A 15,123-nucleotide genomic window follows, 5' to 3' on the forward strand; every position below is an offset into this window, starting at 1 on the left:
TAATTATTTACTTACCGAGTGGTATCGAAACGATGGCACCGCGGACACGCTTTCTTTCCGGTGTTTTTTTTTCGAGCTTTTGATGGCGGATTTTTATGTTGATTTACAGAGTTTTTCTTTTATTTCCTGTTGCTTGGAACCGCGCGGTGTGTGTGTGTTGTCACATGCAATTATTTGCTTATTTTTCGGTATTGCGCTTTCGCCTGCTTTGATGGCGCGAGCATCGTATTTTACAACGTTCGTTCGTTGTCGCACTAGCGCGAACTTTGTTATGCTTTGTTTGTTTGTTTTTTCTTCTTCTTCTGTATTTGCTTTCTCTATAATTTTCAGCTTTTTTTCTCTCTTCTAGTATAAAATATCACATTACAACAAAATTAGAGGAGAGGGCATAAACGGAAAAGCTAAGCTACACACTAAAAACGGGGGTGAGGGAAGTGGTTAAATAATGTGTGAAATGAGTGTTTGCCCTGTTTTGTTACTTGCTTGGTGATAGTAGAGTGCGACCATTCGCTCCATCGCTCCTGCAGCGGAGTGGTAGCAACGATGACTCACTTTTTCATCACATCTTAATGCACACACACTACAATACAGCACTGGTCCACCACGGAAACGATTCAACGAACAGAAAAACGAAACAATAGCGTACACCCCAAATAACACATAATGGGACTACTCCCGCGGGGTGCACGGTAGGGTACAGTAGCACGTGTGCGTACTACTACACACTCCCACCGCTGCTGTTGCTGCGCGCAAACAGTGGATCATCCCGATCGATGGGCGGTGGCGAAGTGAGCACTTCGACGTTCTTTGCCGGCCCTTGCGTCAAATAGCCAGCGGTCGTGTTCGGTGCGCCTGCAGGGAAAGGGCAAATCAATTGCAAATTAAGATCCACAACTTCTGAAAACAAGATTTCTCCCCTTTTGTCGCTACCCACTTACCCATTAGATATCCGCGCACGTCCGTATCGGTTATGAAGAGATCGTGCTTCTGGTCACGGTACTCCGCCCAGATCGGGTACTGGTTGAGCAGATGCGTGACCCGATCGCCGTACGTGAGGTTGGCGCTCATCGCTTTCAGCGTGGCAACAATCTGCGCCTTTACCATGGCCGGATTGTTCGCCAGCACGAGCCGGCTGTCGAGCAGCGCGACCAGGTAGGGAATTAATTGACACTCGAGTGATTGACGAATCAGTGAATCCTACAACGGGAAAAAAAAACAATTGCTGGTTATTCGATTCGTTTTTCCACCCCCGGCTAACGTGCATACGTACATGCTGACATTTGAATAATCGACTCAACGTTTCGCACGCCGTCGACGTCAGATCCCGATGGTGCTCCATGCAAGATTTCAACGACGGTATACATTCCGTCTGGGAGATTGCGCTGACACAGATCTGTAAAACAAAGGGAAAATAGTTTACTAATCGTGAAGGAAAATAAGGCCGCAACACCAAATGCTGGGTCACCTACCTCCGAAAGGGAAAGCTGATGCAATACTGTGAGGGCACTCTTTGGCTGAACGGAAAGCTGGCGGAAAAACTTCGGTATGTGCCCCAGCACCGGTATCGAGTCGGCCAGGTTGGGCTGTGCGTTCAGCAGCAGCACCAGCGCGGTCGTGGCCAGATCCAGCACGTCCCTGTCCATGCCGCTCCGGCTGATACTGTCCACGATGAAGTCCAGCAGGTCGGCCAGGAACTGTTTCGGTTTGCGCAGCGTCCAGCCCGGATTGGACACGTACAGGCGCAGGTACACGCCCGACACGACCACCTCGCTCGACAGCAGCTCGGGCAGTATCTCCGGATCGCGCCAGGCCGCCTTGGCGTTGCGCCGCTGCTGCACGTGGAAGCTGTCCGCCGCGTCGCGCACCGCGTCCGACACGCACGCCCGGATGTCGTCGTTCCAGATCAGCTCCGGGTGCTCGTGCGTCGACTCGTACATCTGCACCGCGACCGAGGTGGAGTCGATCATCGCGTCCAGGAAGACGGGCGGCAGATACTTGCACAGCGTGATGCGCACCTTCGGCCCGCTCAGCTTGTCCGCGTTCATCTTCGCCAGCAGCTCGGCACACTGTTCCCGTATCGCCGGGTTGTTGGAGTTGCAGAACAGATCGAGCAGATAGACGACCGCACCCTTCGTGTGCGCCTCCTTGATCATCTTGGGCACGTTCAGCAGCCCGGACAGGGTTTCCAGCACGCGCGGCTGATGCTCGCGCAGGTCCGGATCCTTCAGCACGATCAAGTAGCGGCCAACGATCTCGCAGGCCGCTATCTCGGTCACGCACTCCTTGTTGCGCGACACCAGACAGACGACCTCGAGCGCTAGCGTTTTGATCGTGCGATTGTCCGCTCCGCACTCGCTCGTCGAGAGCAGCCCGAACAGCATTTCAAAGTGTCCGATGCACTGCATTTCGACGTTGGTGTTCGATTTGATCACGGAGATGAGGGCCTGCAGTGCCATCAGCAGGTGCCGGACGGCGTGCGGATTGTTAGTGAAATCGTACCGCTGCGCGGAACCACCATCGACACTGCCGGCTGTCCGTTCCAGCTGGTTGCGCTGCTTCGAGCGGGCGTACTCGCTCAGCACGGCACTGATGTCGCTGCCGGGGGTCGTTGCGGCTGGCGATTGCAAACCGGCCGGACGCTTCGGAGGAGGTGCCGGTACCATCGGCTTCCACGCTTTCGTAGGGACCAAGATGCCACCAGTTAGCGCTTGGCTGGCGGGAACCGGATTGGCACTTGCGTTCGATGGAGCTGCCGTTCCGTGCAGGTGATTGTAGCCCTGCTTGAGAAACTCGAGCAGATCGATCACGAAGCTTTTCGGGTTCGTTATCGGAAACGTGGGCATTTCGTTGTACACGCGGATGAAAATTCCACCAATCTTAAGCTCGTCGCTGGAAATGATAAGAAAATAGTTAATCTAACATACAGTTTTGTTTCTTTACATTATAAGCGTTTTTAGGGATTCATCACTGAATATCATGGGAGAGGAGGTTGTGAATTCATATGAAATTTCAAATTAGAGCGTTCCAATAAGATTTTTGTAATATCCTCATCTTACCGTATAAGTTGTTTTCCGGATCAGTTTATAAAGTGAACGGCATTATTCAACAATCGCGCGAAGTTTTTTTTTAACAGTCCAGCTGTCACAAATAATGAAGGCTGTTGAAAAACATCTTGCATGTTTTGAATAATGCTGTTCATATTGGAAACAGAGCCGGAAAACACTGGAAGACTCAGAAAAGTATCTGAATCCCAATTGGGTTTGTAGTGGGATCCCAATAGGATGTCTGGTTAATCCCAATGAGAATTTATGGTTAAAAAATGGATGAATAATTAAAACGAAAAAGTGGATTTTCATTTTCATGAAATGCAACAAATAGAAACCGTTTTTAAATAAATTGTGATGATAATTATCCCAGCAGCAGTAGAATAGCACCTAAAATCAACTTACCGATGCGCATCGTACGAGAAACCTTGCACCAGCTCGTGTATTTCCGACACGTCTTCGTACTGCTCCTTCGACGCGACCGTGCGCTGATGCTCGAGAAAGTCCGTCAGCTGGGCCCGCGTCCCATTGTCCCATATCAGATACGGGTTGCGCGTGTTCGAGTTCAGCATCTTCAGCACGTGCTGCTCGCTGTCCGTCACCATCTTGCCCGCCACGTACGGCGTCAGCAGCTGGTCCAGGATATGCTTCACCACCGCATTCGCCGGCGCCTGCAGCGCACTGATTTTGTACTTCTTGTTCTGCAAACCCTTTTCACATTCTGCCGGTGGTTCCGCTTCGTCACCGGTCACTGCCGCCGCATCGCTGTTTTTCCTTTCCTGCAGTACCTTATCGATGTTGGCCACCGACTGGATCAGGCTCGAGTTGTTCTGTATCAGGTTGGATGCGTTTTGCGAGTACGTTTGGTTGGTTTGCCGCGTCGCTACCGTGAGCGGGGAATCGCTTCGCCCACCGGAGGGACTGTTGCTAGCGGTGGATTTGGTAGAACCGGTCACTGCTGCCGATGTCGCCCTCAGTACAGCCGACTTGGGGTCGTCCAGCAGCGTCATACTGTAGCCGGCCAGGGCGACGCAGGCGAGCAGCGACAGTTTGGCCAGATTGTTCGCTACCTGCTGCGTGTTCGACTTCTCCTCCGACGTGACGCCACTCTCATCGAGGGTAAAGTCGTAATCGAACAGGAACAGCATCAGCGACCAGAGGACACCGTTGCGCACGAGATTGCACTGCAGCTCCACGTTGTTCACCGCCAGGCTGGTAACGAGGCTGACCGAGAGCGAGTGCTTAAAGTACACCACCCGGCACACGTCCGCGATCAGCTGCGGCAGCTCGAGGATCTTCTTCCGGCAGCTGTCGAAGCAGCAGGCCACATCGAAGCAGCGCGTAATGTTCGAGATCACCTCGTAGTGCAGCGAGTCGCGCTTGGAATCGACGCCCATGATGGACACGCAGCGCGAGTACGCGTCGAGCAGCGCCTCGATGCCTTCCTCGCGCCGCAGCTCTTCGGCGTTCAGCGCCGAACAGTGTACCGTGTGGTAGCACAGCTCGGACGCAGCGCTCAGCAGCGGCACCGTTTTGGAGAACAGCTGGTCGTCCTTCGTTTCCAGGCGGATCGTTTTGATGAGCTGCGGATAGCCGGCGTACTTGTACGGGCGCAGCTCCTCCGAGTAGCGCTCGAACAGGATCGACTGGGTGCGCAGTATCAGCACAATGTTGCTCGGGTTCGGCCCGTCCGTGTTGAGCGCGTTGCGCGAGCACAGAAACTCGTACGCACGGTTAACGCGTTCGAAGATTTCCTAACGCCAAGCGGAAGGACTATTAACAATTGCACGCGAAAGGAAGATCGCAATCGATTAATGACTTACCCTGCCGTTGGGATTTTTGTCCGGATGGTACATCTGGGCCAGCCGGTAGTAAGCCTTCCGGATGGCCGACTCTTCTGGGTGGGGGTTTTTGCTCACGTCAAAGTCCAAATCGAGGTACGCCTGCTGTACGGTCATCTCCGAAGGCTTCTTCTCGACCTCTTTGCGCCAAGCATCGAGCGTGTGCTTTAACAGTTGCACCTACAAACCGGATGGCGAAACAGAAAGTTAGTACGCTTTATACACATTCAAACGACATCCGCAAACGCCGTACCGGATCCGGTATGGGCCAGTTGGGGAACTTGGCCGTATCGCACAGATGCCGCAGGTAGAAGATGTGACAGAACAGTTCATTCTCCAGCTGCGGATAGCTGATGACCGGTATGGCCAGGTACGGGTACCGGGCCATCGTGTGTCCCTTCAGCTTCGGCGTGAAATCGGCAATATGCGCCGAAATCTTTTCGATTAGCATGCGCCTCATCTCCGAGCTCCATATCACCTCCGGCGTGTCGAACTCGCCCAGGAACGTTTCGGCAAACTTTTCCGCACTGTGATTCTCCAGGAAGCAGATCATCGCTTCCGGCAGCAGCTGCCCGAGAATGCTACGATGCATAATGCCCGACTGCGAGTTGCTGTCCTCGCTGCGGAACGCTTGCTTCATGTGCGTCATCTTCAGGAAGCGAGCGATCGGCAGAATGTTACTGCCGGTGTACATTAGCATGAAGTAGAACACACCCGTCAGGTACACCTTCGACATTTCCGGGTTGTCCTCCATGATCTGGCAGAGCAGCGTGGCCACGCGCTCCAGCAGGCCCGGATCGTGCGTCAGGCACACCTGCACGATGTGCGGCAGGCAGATGAACTCGGACAGCTTGCGCGACAGCCGCGGGCCAGGGATGAGGACCGCCTCGCCGTCCCGGGCCCGGCTCGGGAAGAAGCTGGTGCACTTGTTCAGTATGTCCAGCACGTGCTGGGCCAGCTCCGTCTCGTTGAACAGCGGCGTGCCCTTCGCCATCAGGCACCACTTTAGCTGAGGTATTTGTTGCAGCGAGCGCCACCCGTCCATGCCGACCGCCCAGCAGCGCGTGCGGGGCGTCAGCACGCCCTTCGACCAGAGCTCCTTCAGCTCGGAAAACGTCACCGGACCGCAGCGCTCCGGCTTTTCGTTCTCGCGCTCCACATTGTAGTACCAGTCCTTCTCCTCGTGCAGCTTCATGTTTGGACCGGCCTCGATCACGTTCGTTTTGGTGTTCAGTGTTGCGCGTCCTTTGTGCAGGTGGGCCAGGGTGATCAGATCGACCAGATAGTTGACGTGGTCGGTTAGCGGGCGACAGTTGGATTTGTGCAGTACTAGATTCTTGATCAGTATGATCAGTGCGTCCCGGAGCGCTGGAGAAAGACACTGCAAATCAAAAGGTATCAATCAATTCTGATTTTTTTTTTTCAAAATAAAGCTCTATTTTTTTCTCACCCTATCTAACATTTGCAGTATGTACGGCATATCACTGAAGTATCCAATTTCCTCGTAGTACCGTTTGTACACTTTGGCTAGCGCTTGCAGCGAGGTCACCGTAAGCTGATCATCGTTCAATCGATTCCGGCACAACACCCTCCGATACAGCGCGTTGAACAGTTCGATGCTAAAATATAAATAAATTATTTGCATTATTGCCTACAACTACAACCAAACTCCCCTTCTTGCACATCCCAACGCTACTCACGGATTTTTCACCAAATTCTGCGGCCAATCGTCCCGCTCCAGCAGCAACCGAATGTAATAATCTCCTATCTTAATCTCATCCGCCAGACACTGGTACTGCACCTCAAACTCGTCGTAGTTCCACGCCACCAGCATGCTTCCGGCCAGATCCTTGTCGGCGGTGAACTGGCGCAGCTCATTCTCCAGCGCCGACCGTAGCTCTTCGCGCGTCTTGTGGTTCCAGATCAGGTTCGGCATTGCGTGGTTCTTCCCGAACTGGTAGAAAAACAACGGCAAATTGACCACCTGTTCGCCGACCTTCTTCTTCTGGCGCCGGTTGCGCAGCACGATCGGGCGATTCTTTTGCGTCTGCTGCAGCTTCTCCTGGCGCACGTCGAGCAGATTCATGCCCCAGTGCTTGATGCCCTCGAGATGCTTCTCGATTAAGTAGTTCAGGCGCTGCTTGCTATTGTTGCCGGAATGTTGCACCGCCAGCTTCAGATTGTCGCGGAAGTTTAGCTTGTCCTCCTCGACATCTTCCTTCGGCACGGCCTCTTCGCTTTCCAGAAATGACAGCAAGCCTGCGGGCTGCACAAAAAAAGCAACAGAAAGCAAAGTTTTAGTAACAAAACAAACAAAACAGAAACACTCTATTTTTCACTTACGAAAATTCGCTTCAATAGATTCATCGCTTCGTCACTGTCCGTTATCCACAGGCCCACCAGATGCCGCGACAGCTGACGGTGGGTGATCATCGTGGAATCGTTCGACGGTGTGTATAGTGCCACCAGCAGGTGCCGGCAGAGGGCCGCCTCGTCCAGCGCTAGCGTTTGCATCTGCGTCGATATGGCCGTATCGCCTTCCTCAATCAGCGCTCGCATTACCAGCCCGCTGCCCTTTACAATCGCCAGCGAAGGATGCTGAAACAGCTTGTACAGCGTACGGCCCCGCGCAGCGACCATCTCGAGCAGCAAATCGAACTGCTTGCCATCCGTCGTCTCGCTGTACGGTACGCACAGCGCGAACGTAAGAAAGTCCAACATCGCGGACAGTACCAGCGCCCCGCTGCCCAGGTTCACGTGCTTGCTCCACATGTCCAGCAGCTGCTCGAGGAAGGCCTTCGTGTGCAGCAGCGACGACTTGTTCAGCTGCTCCTGCTTCAGATCGTGGTCGGAGTGCATCAGCGAGTTGATCATATCGATGGCAGCGTACGTCACAGCCAGATCGTTGCGCTTGAGGGCGTGCACCACCTTCAGCCCGATCGCTTCCCGGAACCCGGGGAGATTCGTGAATGCGGCGAAGCCCACTTTGCTAGCCAGCAGCCGGCGCAGCACGTGGAACGATGCCTCCAGCTCGACGTTGTTTAGCTGCGCGTTATCTTCCTTGCTGCCGATCAGGGCCTGCAGTGCACCCGTTATCAGCCGTTCCTTGCTTTCCGCAAAAAGACTCTGCAAAAGAGATAAAACGAGCGTGCGTGTCAGGCATAACTCGGTCGACCACACAATCAACACACCACCACCACCCACTTACATCCTGCGTGACACTGTAGTTGAGCCCACTGTACGGAATGTTAGCGTTGAATCGCTCCATCACATCGATACGCTTCACCGGATACTGATAGTTGCTGATGATGTATCGCAGCAGGTTCGCCTCCGTCTCCTCGTCCACGCTCACCGTCAGCGGACCGACCCGCTTGCCCCGTGGCGTGTTCGAGATGCGCACGTGTACATCCTGGTTGCCGCAGGACCGTACCGCGTCCAGCAGCGTGGCCAGCAGCGAGTCGCGATCGTTCGTAATGTACGACCGCACCAGCCCATTCTTGTACTCGATCGAAAACTTCTGAATGTTGTCCGCGTGCCGGACCAGCGCGTACACGTTGTCCAGCGGTCGCAGCGTGCAGATGCTGTACGTTTGCGGGTCGCGCTCGAGCACGGTCGTATCGGTGAGGCACAGAATCCGGCGCATCGGTTCCGAATGGCGCGGCGTTATCTTCTGCACGGTGAACTCCGACAGGGACGTCTGATGCTGGTCGCCACTGTACGCGCCGAACCGCTGCTGCTCGAACTGCTCGAGCGAGATTTGCTTCTTCAGCACCTTGATGTCGATGCCCAGGTACTGCTGCGCGTTCTGCACGATCATCTGCACGATCTCGTGGTTGTTCTCCACGCGAAACAGATGCAACCGGCTGTGGCCACCGTACGCCAGCACGATCCCGTTCGGGTAGTCCTGTATGCCGATGATGCCATCGATGTCCTTGTAGTTGTAGCTGGCCAGCACCGTGCTGGTGGTGGGATCGAGCTGATCCAGCGAGCCCGGCGTCACTTCCAGCACGGTGGGCAGCGTCGTGCCGGACCAGTGATGTTTGTAGGCATTGAATTTCTGAAGAAAAGGTAACACAGAAAGAAACGATTTTACGATATTGTATGCCACCTTAGCCGGTGTGAGGAAGAGGAAACAACGGAACGAAATTTCGAACGAAAACATAACGTAAAACAACAACACAAAAGAAAAACAATATTTACAGTACCTTCATTAAACCCAGGCCAATGTACAGACCCCACTACTAAACCCTACCCATATGACACTGTACAAAGTTAACCTGAAAGTATTTTTATGATTTTTTGTTTGCTTTACAACCAACTTAAGCCAATATTGCTCTACACTGTCCTAACGCCAAACGCGGTCAGAAAACACGGATGGGGAGGGGTTAGACACTCACTTTTAGCACCGTACAGCACGGCAAACATGGCAGAACCGGTGGTGGCAGCGGTAGAAAGGATGCTACAATTGTCTTTAACCACCACGTCCACTCAACCCCCTTGCCACCGGTGCGCTCTTCCCGGACGGCGGGTGTGGAGGAGGAATGGAGCAATGAAGAAGCTGATGGGAAAGATGACGAATAGAACGACTCGACAGGACTTTCTACATCATCCTGGAAACGCAAAACAGAAACGGCAAACATGAACAAATGGTGCAGATGGCATCACAGGGGACGGGGGAACGGGTGGTGGCAGAAACTAGAAGAAAAAAGGGTGATGTGGTGGGATTTGGGTGCGGGATTGGGGAGCGATGTAGGTTACCAAATTGTTTAACGTTGGTTTTGGTCGTTCGAAAGAGGGGAAGAAGAGCGAAAGTTTTTGTATTGCACCACCTCTTCTGCAATCATCATCAAAGTGTGAGATTGAAGGGGAGAATCGAATAATTTTATTTTATCCCAGGCAAGGCGAGGGAATTTGTTAAGTACTGGACACGGAGGACAAGGTTAAGAGTATGACCCGTTTGCTCTGCATTGCACTGTTCCACACAAAAAACGAGCTGCTGTTGCCGTGCTTGGTACAGGAGGATTATCTGACCCATTCTTTTGCTCTGGTTTGTGTTAGTTACCGGTGAGAATACGAATGATTGTAGCATTTTAGAACATGTTCAATTACAACCACCGGACAACGTGTAGTTGCGTTAATTGATGAGTTAATTTAAATTAATTAAATAATAGACAGGTTATAGGTTTAAATATCAGTAGCCAATCATTAGTTTCTGTGCAATTCTTTAGTAGTAATAGAGATACATGTATTATACTCCTCAATAATAGCCTAACAAGATCTTAACAAAAAAGGACAAACAATCATCCGACATATAAGCCACACTCCCCCACAAAAAAAACGGCTCAAATGAGATGAACACAAATTGCATACATACAACACGGACCACAAACGAAAATGAAGAAAATTATACCAGCCGAGCCACCACAGGAGTAATGCGCACGGAAACACAAAGTACAACACAACACAAAACAACAACCCCTAAACGCCTAGTTAATACACGTCCGAAGTAGTAGGATGAGTAGGTTGAGTCAGAGAGAGAAAGAGAGAGAGTGTATGTGTTTGTAACAACTTTCGCGCCCGTTCGCCGGGTGGACTGAGGGGGCGAGGGGCGTATTACTTACCAGAGTTTGTTTCGGTTTCTCGGCAAACTCCTTGTGGTATTTCAGCAACGAGGTTAGTATCTCGTTCCGATTTTCCGACGAAAGCTTGATCGTGTCGATCTTTTTGTCCTTCCTCAGGTTCAGCACAAACTCGTACGCCGTCTGAAATGGGGTTTGCATGAGAGGTGTATGATCAGTACTGTCACCGTTGGCAGCCAACTTACGCGCCACAACTGTACTTACATTACCGGACCGGTTCGGCAGTACGCTGATTACCTCACCGTACGGCCACCGGTTGGTGACGTCGAACTTGTCCGGATTGTAGGTCGAGACGCCGGTCGACCCGACCGACAGGATGCGCTTGTACTTGCCCTTCCACGAGTGTTTGGTCACGAGAAAGCATTCCAGATCGATGCCTGCTTCGGTCGCGTTAGCCATCGTAGTTACGCCGTCTCAGCCGCAACAGAGACCCTCCCTCTCTTCCTGGATGAGCGACGGATTGCTGTGACCTGTTTTTGCTGCCCTGGTCGCGCTGCGGAGGAGACACGCTGATAAGCCAAACCAGCATAAGCGGCCGTGGGAAGCGTAATTGGGTTGTACATACAGCCGGCGACGAAACTGGAAGAACTGTATCAGCTCCACCAGCGCGACGTCCGTTGACCGTCACGGACGGGTCAGTGACATGCGAGGCTGATGCGTTTCACGGGCTTGGCAATTGTTTGGAATGTTTCCCCGTTTTGGCCAGCTTTCGTTGCCGATAGTGATAGTGAGTGGCACGACAGGTCGCCACTGTTTCTACTAGCAAAAAAAAGTTACTTCCTCGTGGAAGCCAATCTAAACACGTACACTCGCGCACGGCACACAATCACACACACACGCGCAAACGTCTGAGCTATTATTTTTTCGGTGGTAATTGGATACGATTATTGAACGCGCGACGAGAGGGCAACTTCATTTGGGCGCAGCACACTCTTTTCGCTGTTTTCGCGTGCGCTTTAGCCAATCGGGCGAGGAGGCGATGAACTGGGCAGAAGAAGGTGCATGATGTTACGCTGCAAAACAGCTGTCTTCTCCGTGCCGTGGCAGATAGTGGGTGACGCAGAATCGCTACAATGTACGTAGTGATGATGGGCTGCAATAGATATGGGAGATAACAAAGGGGGAGTTGTTAATTCTCGCTACGAAATGTTCAGCTCACTGGACAGGTTGCTTCAGTTTTAGCTGGATGTCAAACATTCCAACCTGTCTCGAGGAGGAAAGCAAACGCGTACACGCCTACTTGATTGTCGGCCGTCTTGAGAAGAGGACGTCTTTAATGGGAGCACTTCTTGGCTCGTAAAGAAACTATTAAATCATGGAGCATGGACTGACGCACTTGACGACGGGTTCATCAACATCGAAGGGCACAAATGCCGCTTCCTCTGTCCCATCCTATCGCAGTGTCACAAACCACAGCGCGACCGCAGCGAAGGGCTCTCGGGGCAAAGGGAAGCCTTATCTGTTGCTATAAACAATTAAGAAGGTAACACACACACACGCGCGCGCACACGGCAGGGCTTACGCTTATGCACACGCCTCCCGAAAAGATGCAACACACGCATAAACGCGATTGTGCCGAGACTCACCGACTGCCGTCGGTGTTGGTGATTAGAGTGACTCAACGTTGTAACCAGCAAAACATGCAACAACAGCAACAACAAAATACACGCACACCCGATCCACTTCTTCTACCCCGTTTTTTTTAACTCCGGCAGTGGCAGTGGGCAGCCGTGATCCGATAATTGAAAACACTCAGGAAAATGAAATGTCGTTGGAAGCAAGCAAACACAACAACAAAAAGTGGGAGTACATTATCGCTTTGTGATGAAACGAGTTTCATCATTTCGTGTCCGTTTCGATGGTCCACCACCGCCGTTTCGCCTTGTTCTCTGGGGTACTTCTATCATCGGGTACACACTCACACACCACACGCACACACAGGATCACCCCCACAAAGATTGGGATAAAGAATGATTCATTTATGGTCGAAAAAATGCACCATCCAAAATGCATTGATGCACCAACGAGAGACCTTGGGTTGCTCCACACTTTGCTAAACTTTTTACCTTAGAAAAATGTGGCTTTTATCACTAATTTGTAGAAAAAGGTTCTGCCGTACGCACGGAGCCGAGCTTACACTGTATTGCTGTCCATCTTTTTATTTGCCAAAAACCCATCTTGACAGATGACGACGAAGCCGAGCGAGTGTATTTCACCTCCTCCCTGGGATCGCCGTTGACGGTGTTTTGTGGGCAACGGTTTGGAACAGCGTGATGATATTGACTTTACAGCACTTTTGCAGTTTGGAGCAACTTTTGAGTTCGAATGACTAAAAAATGATTTATTTACAATACAATGTTGTGAAGAGTTCCTGTAAACATTCTTCCAGTTTTACCGGCTAGAGGTGAAATACTCTTGCACAGTGGTCGATGACTTTTAACAGCTTTTTTATCGAAATGTTTACAAAATATTCAATTCAAGAGCGACAATAGCCATTTCAGAGAGATTTTTTCACTTTTTCACTAGAAAGCAGATGTTTAAGTTTCCGCAATTTAAAAAAAACGTAATGAAAAATGCATGTAAAATCGGTCATCGAATCAACAAGTTTGTCCCATAGTCCCCAACCTGTCAAACCCACAGAACAACAATCCAAAATATTGGCAAAAACAATTCCGCACGCATTTGTTTTTCGTTTTTTCGTCACGTATAGTTTGGGTGCATTAGCTACGCAAAAAATCAGGTCATTATTTTCAGGCTAAAACATATCTCTCCTCCACCCATACAGCCGTTGCACTACCACCGCCCGCAGCAACCCCTCACCATGCAGAAGTACGAAAAGCTCGAAAAAATCGGCGAAGGTACGTACGGTACCGTGTTCAAGGGTAAGAACCGGGACACGCTCGAAATCGTCGCCCTGAAGCGGGTCCGGCTGGACGAGGACGACGAGGGTGTGCCGAGCTCGGCGCTGCGCGAAATCTGCCTGCTGAAGGAGCTGAAGCACAAAAACATCGTCCGGCTGTACGACGTGCTGCACTCGGACAAGAAGCTAACGCTCGTGTTCGAGCACTGCGACCAGGATCTGAAGAAGTACTTCGACAGCCTGAACGGCGAGATCGACCCGGACGTGGTGAAAAGCTTCATGTACCAGCTGCTGCGCGGGCTCGCCTTCTGCCACAGCCACAACGTGCTGCACCGGGATCTGAAGCCCCAGAACCTGCTGATCAACAAGAACGGCGAGCTGAAGCTGGCCGACTTTGGGCTGGCCCGCGCGTTCGGCATACCGGTCAAGTGCTACTCGGCGGAGGTGGTGACGCTGTGGTACCGGCCGCCGGATGTACTCTTCGGTGCCAAACTGTACACGACCAGCATCGACATGTGGTCGGCCGGGTGCATCTTTGCGGAGCTGGCGAACGCGGGCCGGCCCCTCTTTCCCGGCTCCGATGTCGACGATCAGCTGAAGCGAATATTCAAGCTGCTCGGTACGCCGGAGGAGGAGAACTGGCCCGGCATTACGCAGCTGTCCGATTACAAACCCTTCCCATGTGCGTATGCTCGTTAGTCCTCTCCCCATATTTAAACCCCGCACCAGCATTAATGGACATCTTTTCCCCCCTACAGTGTACCCACCGACAACGTCCTGGAGCCAGGTGGTGCCGCGTCTCAACTCGAAAGGGCGCGATCTGCTGCAGAAGCTGCTCGTCTGCCGTCCACTGCTGAGACTCAGCGCCGAACAGGCCATGTCCCATCCGTACTTTACCGAAAACTGAAAGCGGTTCTAGCAGTTACGGGCGCTACTGTCGACCAAAGTATCCCCCGGAACAACACCTTCACCGACGGAGCAGTTGATGTGCGAGGATGTGGGCAGCAGGCGGCCGCCAGTGCCAGTGGACGGTGGTACGATTCCTTCCCCTGCCTGCCAGCCGGGTGACGTGCATTCCTTCTCCCCGTCGTCTACGCCCCTGCTGGAAACAATCAACGAATGAAACTCGTGTGGCCTGCTCCTCCTTCGTTGCGTGCGGCGTGCGAAACAAAACCAGCTCCACTTCCTTTTCACACTACTCGTAACGGGTCAATCTCGGTGTGTTACCTCTTCCCTCTTTTTACAACAATGCTGCTTGGTGTGGTGGGGATTTGATGGTGCAGGAGGAGAGGTTTTAAAACGTCCAACCGTGTGCTAGAGCAAGCGAATTCGTCGCACCCCCTTATCTTAACGATATTTTACGATATTCCGAACAATTGTGATGAGAAACCTCGATTTCGGACTGATTTGTGCTAGAGCTAGTGTGTGATAAGTTTATTTTTTTGTTTTTTTTTTTTATTTGATTTTGCTTACCCTTTTTCCGTTAATTTTCCGCTGTGCTTCGTTGTGTTGTATGTCGCGTGTGCGAGTAATAGAATTCAAGTAACAGGAGCAAAGACGTGAAAGCAAAAGGAAGTAAAGAATGAAAAAATAAAACCTCTTTTTTGCTCAGATCTACTGCTAGAAGTTGATGTAACACCGAGTACAGCAATCCAAAGCCATTTGTATGTAAATTATAATACAATTATATACATATACTATTAGTATCAGTAGTACTGAAAACAAAGCGTTGCCGCCCT

General features: G+C 51.8%; 2 protein-coding genes across 6 annotated transcripts; one reads left to right on the top strand and one right to left on the bottom strand.

Moving 5' to 3' along the window:
- Positions 1-90: 90 nt before the first annotated feature.
- LOC1276440 (dnaJ homolog subfamily C member 13) lies at positions 91-12,709 on the bottom strand. 5 transcript variants are annotated; one of them, XM_061663596.1, is made up of 16 exons: positions 12,591-12,709; positions 11,090-11,617; positions 10,729-11,017; positions 10,507-10,647; positions 9,283-9,495; positions 8,094-8,942; positions 7,229-8,011; positions 6,586-7,151; positions 6,336-6,504; positions 5,139-6,266; positions 4,868-5,065; positions 3,450-4,798; positions 1,470-2,889; positions 1,271-1,393; positions 939-1,197; positions 91-852 (listed from the first exon to the last, which is right to left on the bottom strand). In XM_061663596.1, the coding sequence occupies exons 3-16, from the start codon at positions 10,921-10,923 to the stop codon at positions 719-721; spliced, it is 7,527 nt and encodes a 2,508-aa protein (XP_061519580.1). In that variant the 5' UTR covers positions 10,924-11,017; positions 11,090-11,617; positions 12,591-12,709; the 3' UTR covers positions 91-718. The 5 variants fall into 5 exon arrangements, with proteins under 5 accessions (XP_061519580.1, XP_061519581.1, XP_061519583.1 ...); XM_061663597.1 differs by having other exon boundaries at positions 12,662-12,680; XM_061663599.1 differs by lacking the exon at positions 9,283-9,495.
- Positions 12,710-13,139: 430 nt separating this feature from the next.
- Positions 13,140-15,110, top strand: LOC1276441 (cyclin-dependent kinase 5 homolog). Its single transcript, XM_315787.5, has 2 exons — positions 13,140-14,066; positions 14,143-15,110. Exons 1-2 carry the CDS (start codon positions 13,346-13,348, stop codon positions 14,289-14,291), a joined length of 870 nt encoding a protein of 289 aa, XP_315787.4. The 5' UTR covers positions 13,140-13,345; the 3' UTR covers positions 14,292-15,110.
- Positions 15,111-15,123: the final 13 nt, after the last annotated feature.

This window comes from Anopheles gambiae, chromosome 2 (assembly GCF_943734735.2).
Source record: "Anopheles gambiae chromosome 2, idAnoGambNW_F1_1, whole genome shotgun sequence".
NCBI classification, from domain to species: Eukaryota; Metazoa; Arthropoda; class Insecta; order Diptera; family Culicidae; genus Anopheles; species Anopheles gambiae.

Bases quoted from the DNA above. Each gene is read 5' to 3' on its own strand.
- LOC1276441 (XM_315787.5), top strand. From the start codon at position 13,346: ATGCAGAAGTACGAAAAGCTCGAAAAAATCGGCGAAGGTACGTACGGT. The intron at 14,067-14,142 runs GTGCGTATGCTC...TCCCCCCTACAG, and splicing joins CGATTACAAACCCTTCCCAT to TGTACCCACCGACAACGTCC.
- LOC1276440 (XM_061663596.1), bottom strand. From the start codon at position 10,923: ATGGCTAACGCGACCGAAGCAGGCATCGATCTGGAATGCTTTCTCGTG. The intron at 8,012-8,093 runs GTAAGTGGGTGG...TCTCTTTTGCAG, and splicing joins ACTACAGTGTCACGCAGGAT to AGTCTTTTTGCGGAAAGCAA. The intron at 1,198-1,270 runs GTACGTATGCAC...TTCCCGTTGTAG, and splicing joins GATTATTCAAATGTCAGCAT to GATTCACTGATTCGTCAATC.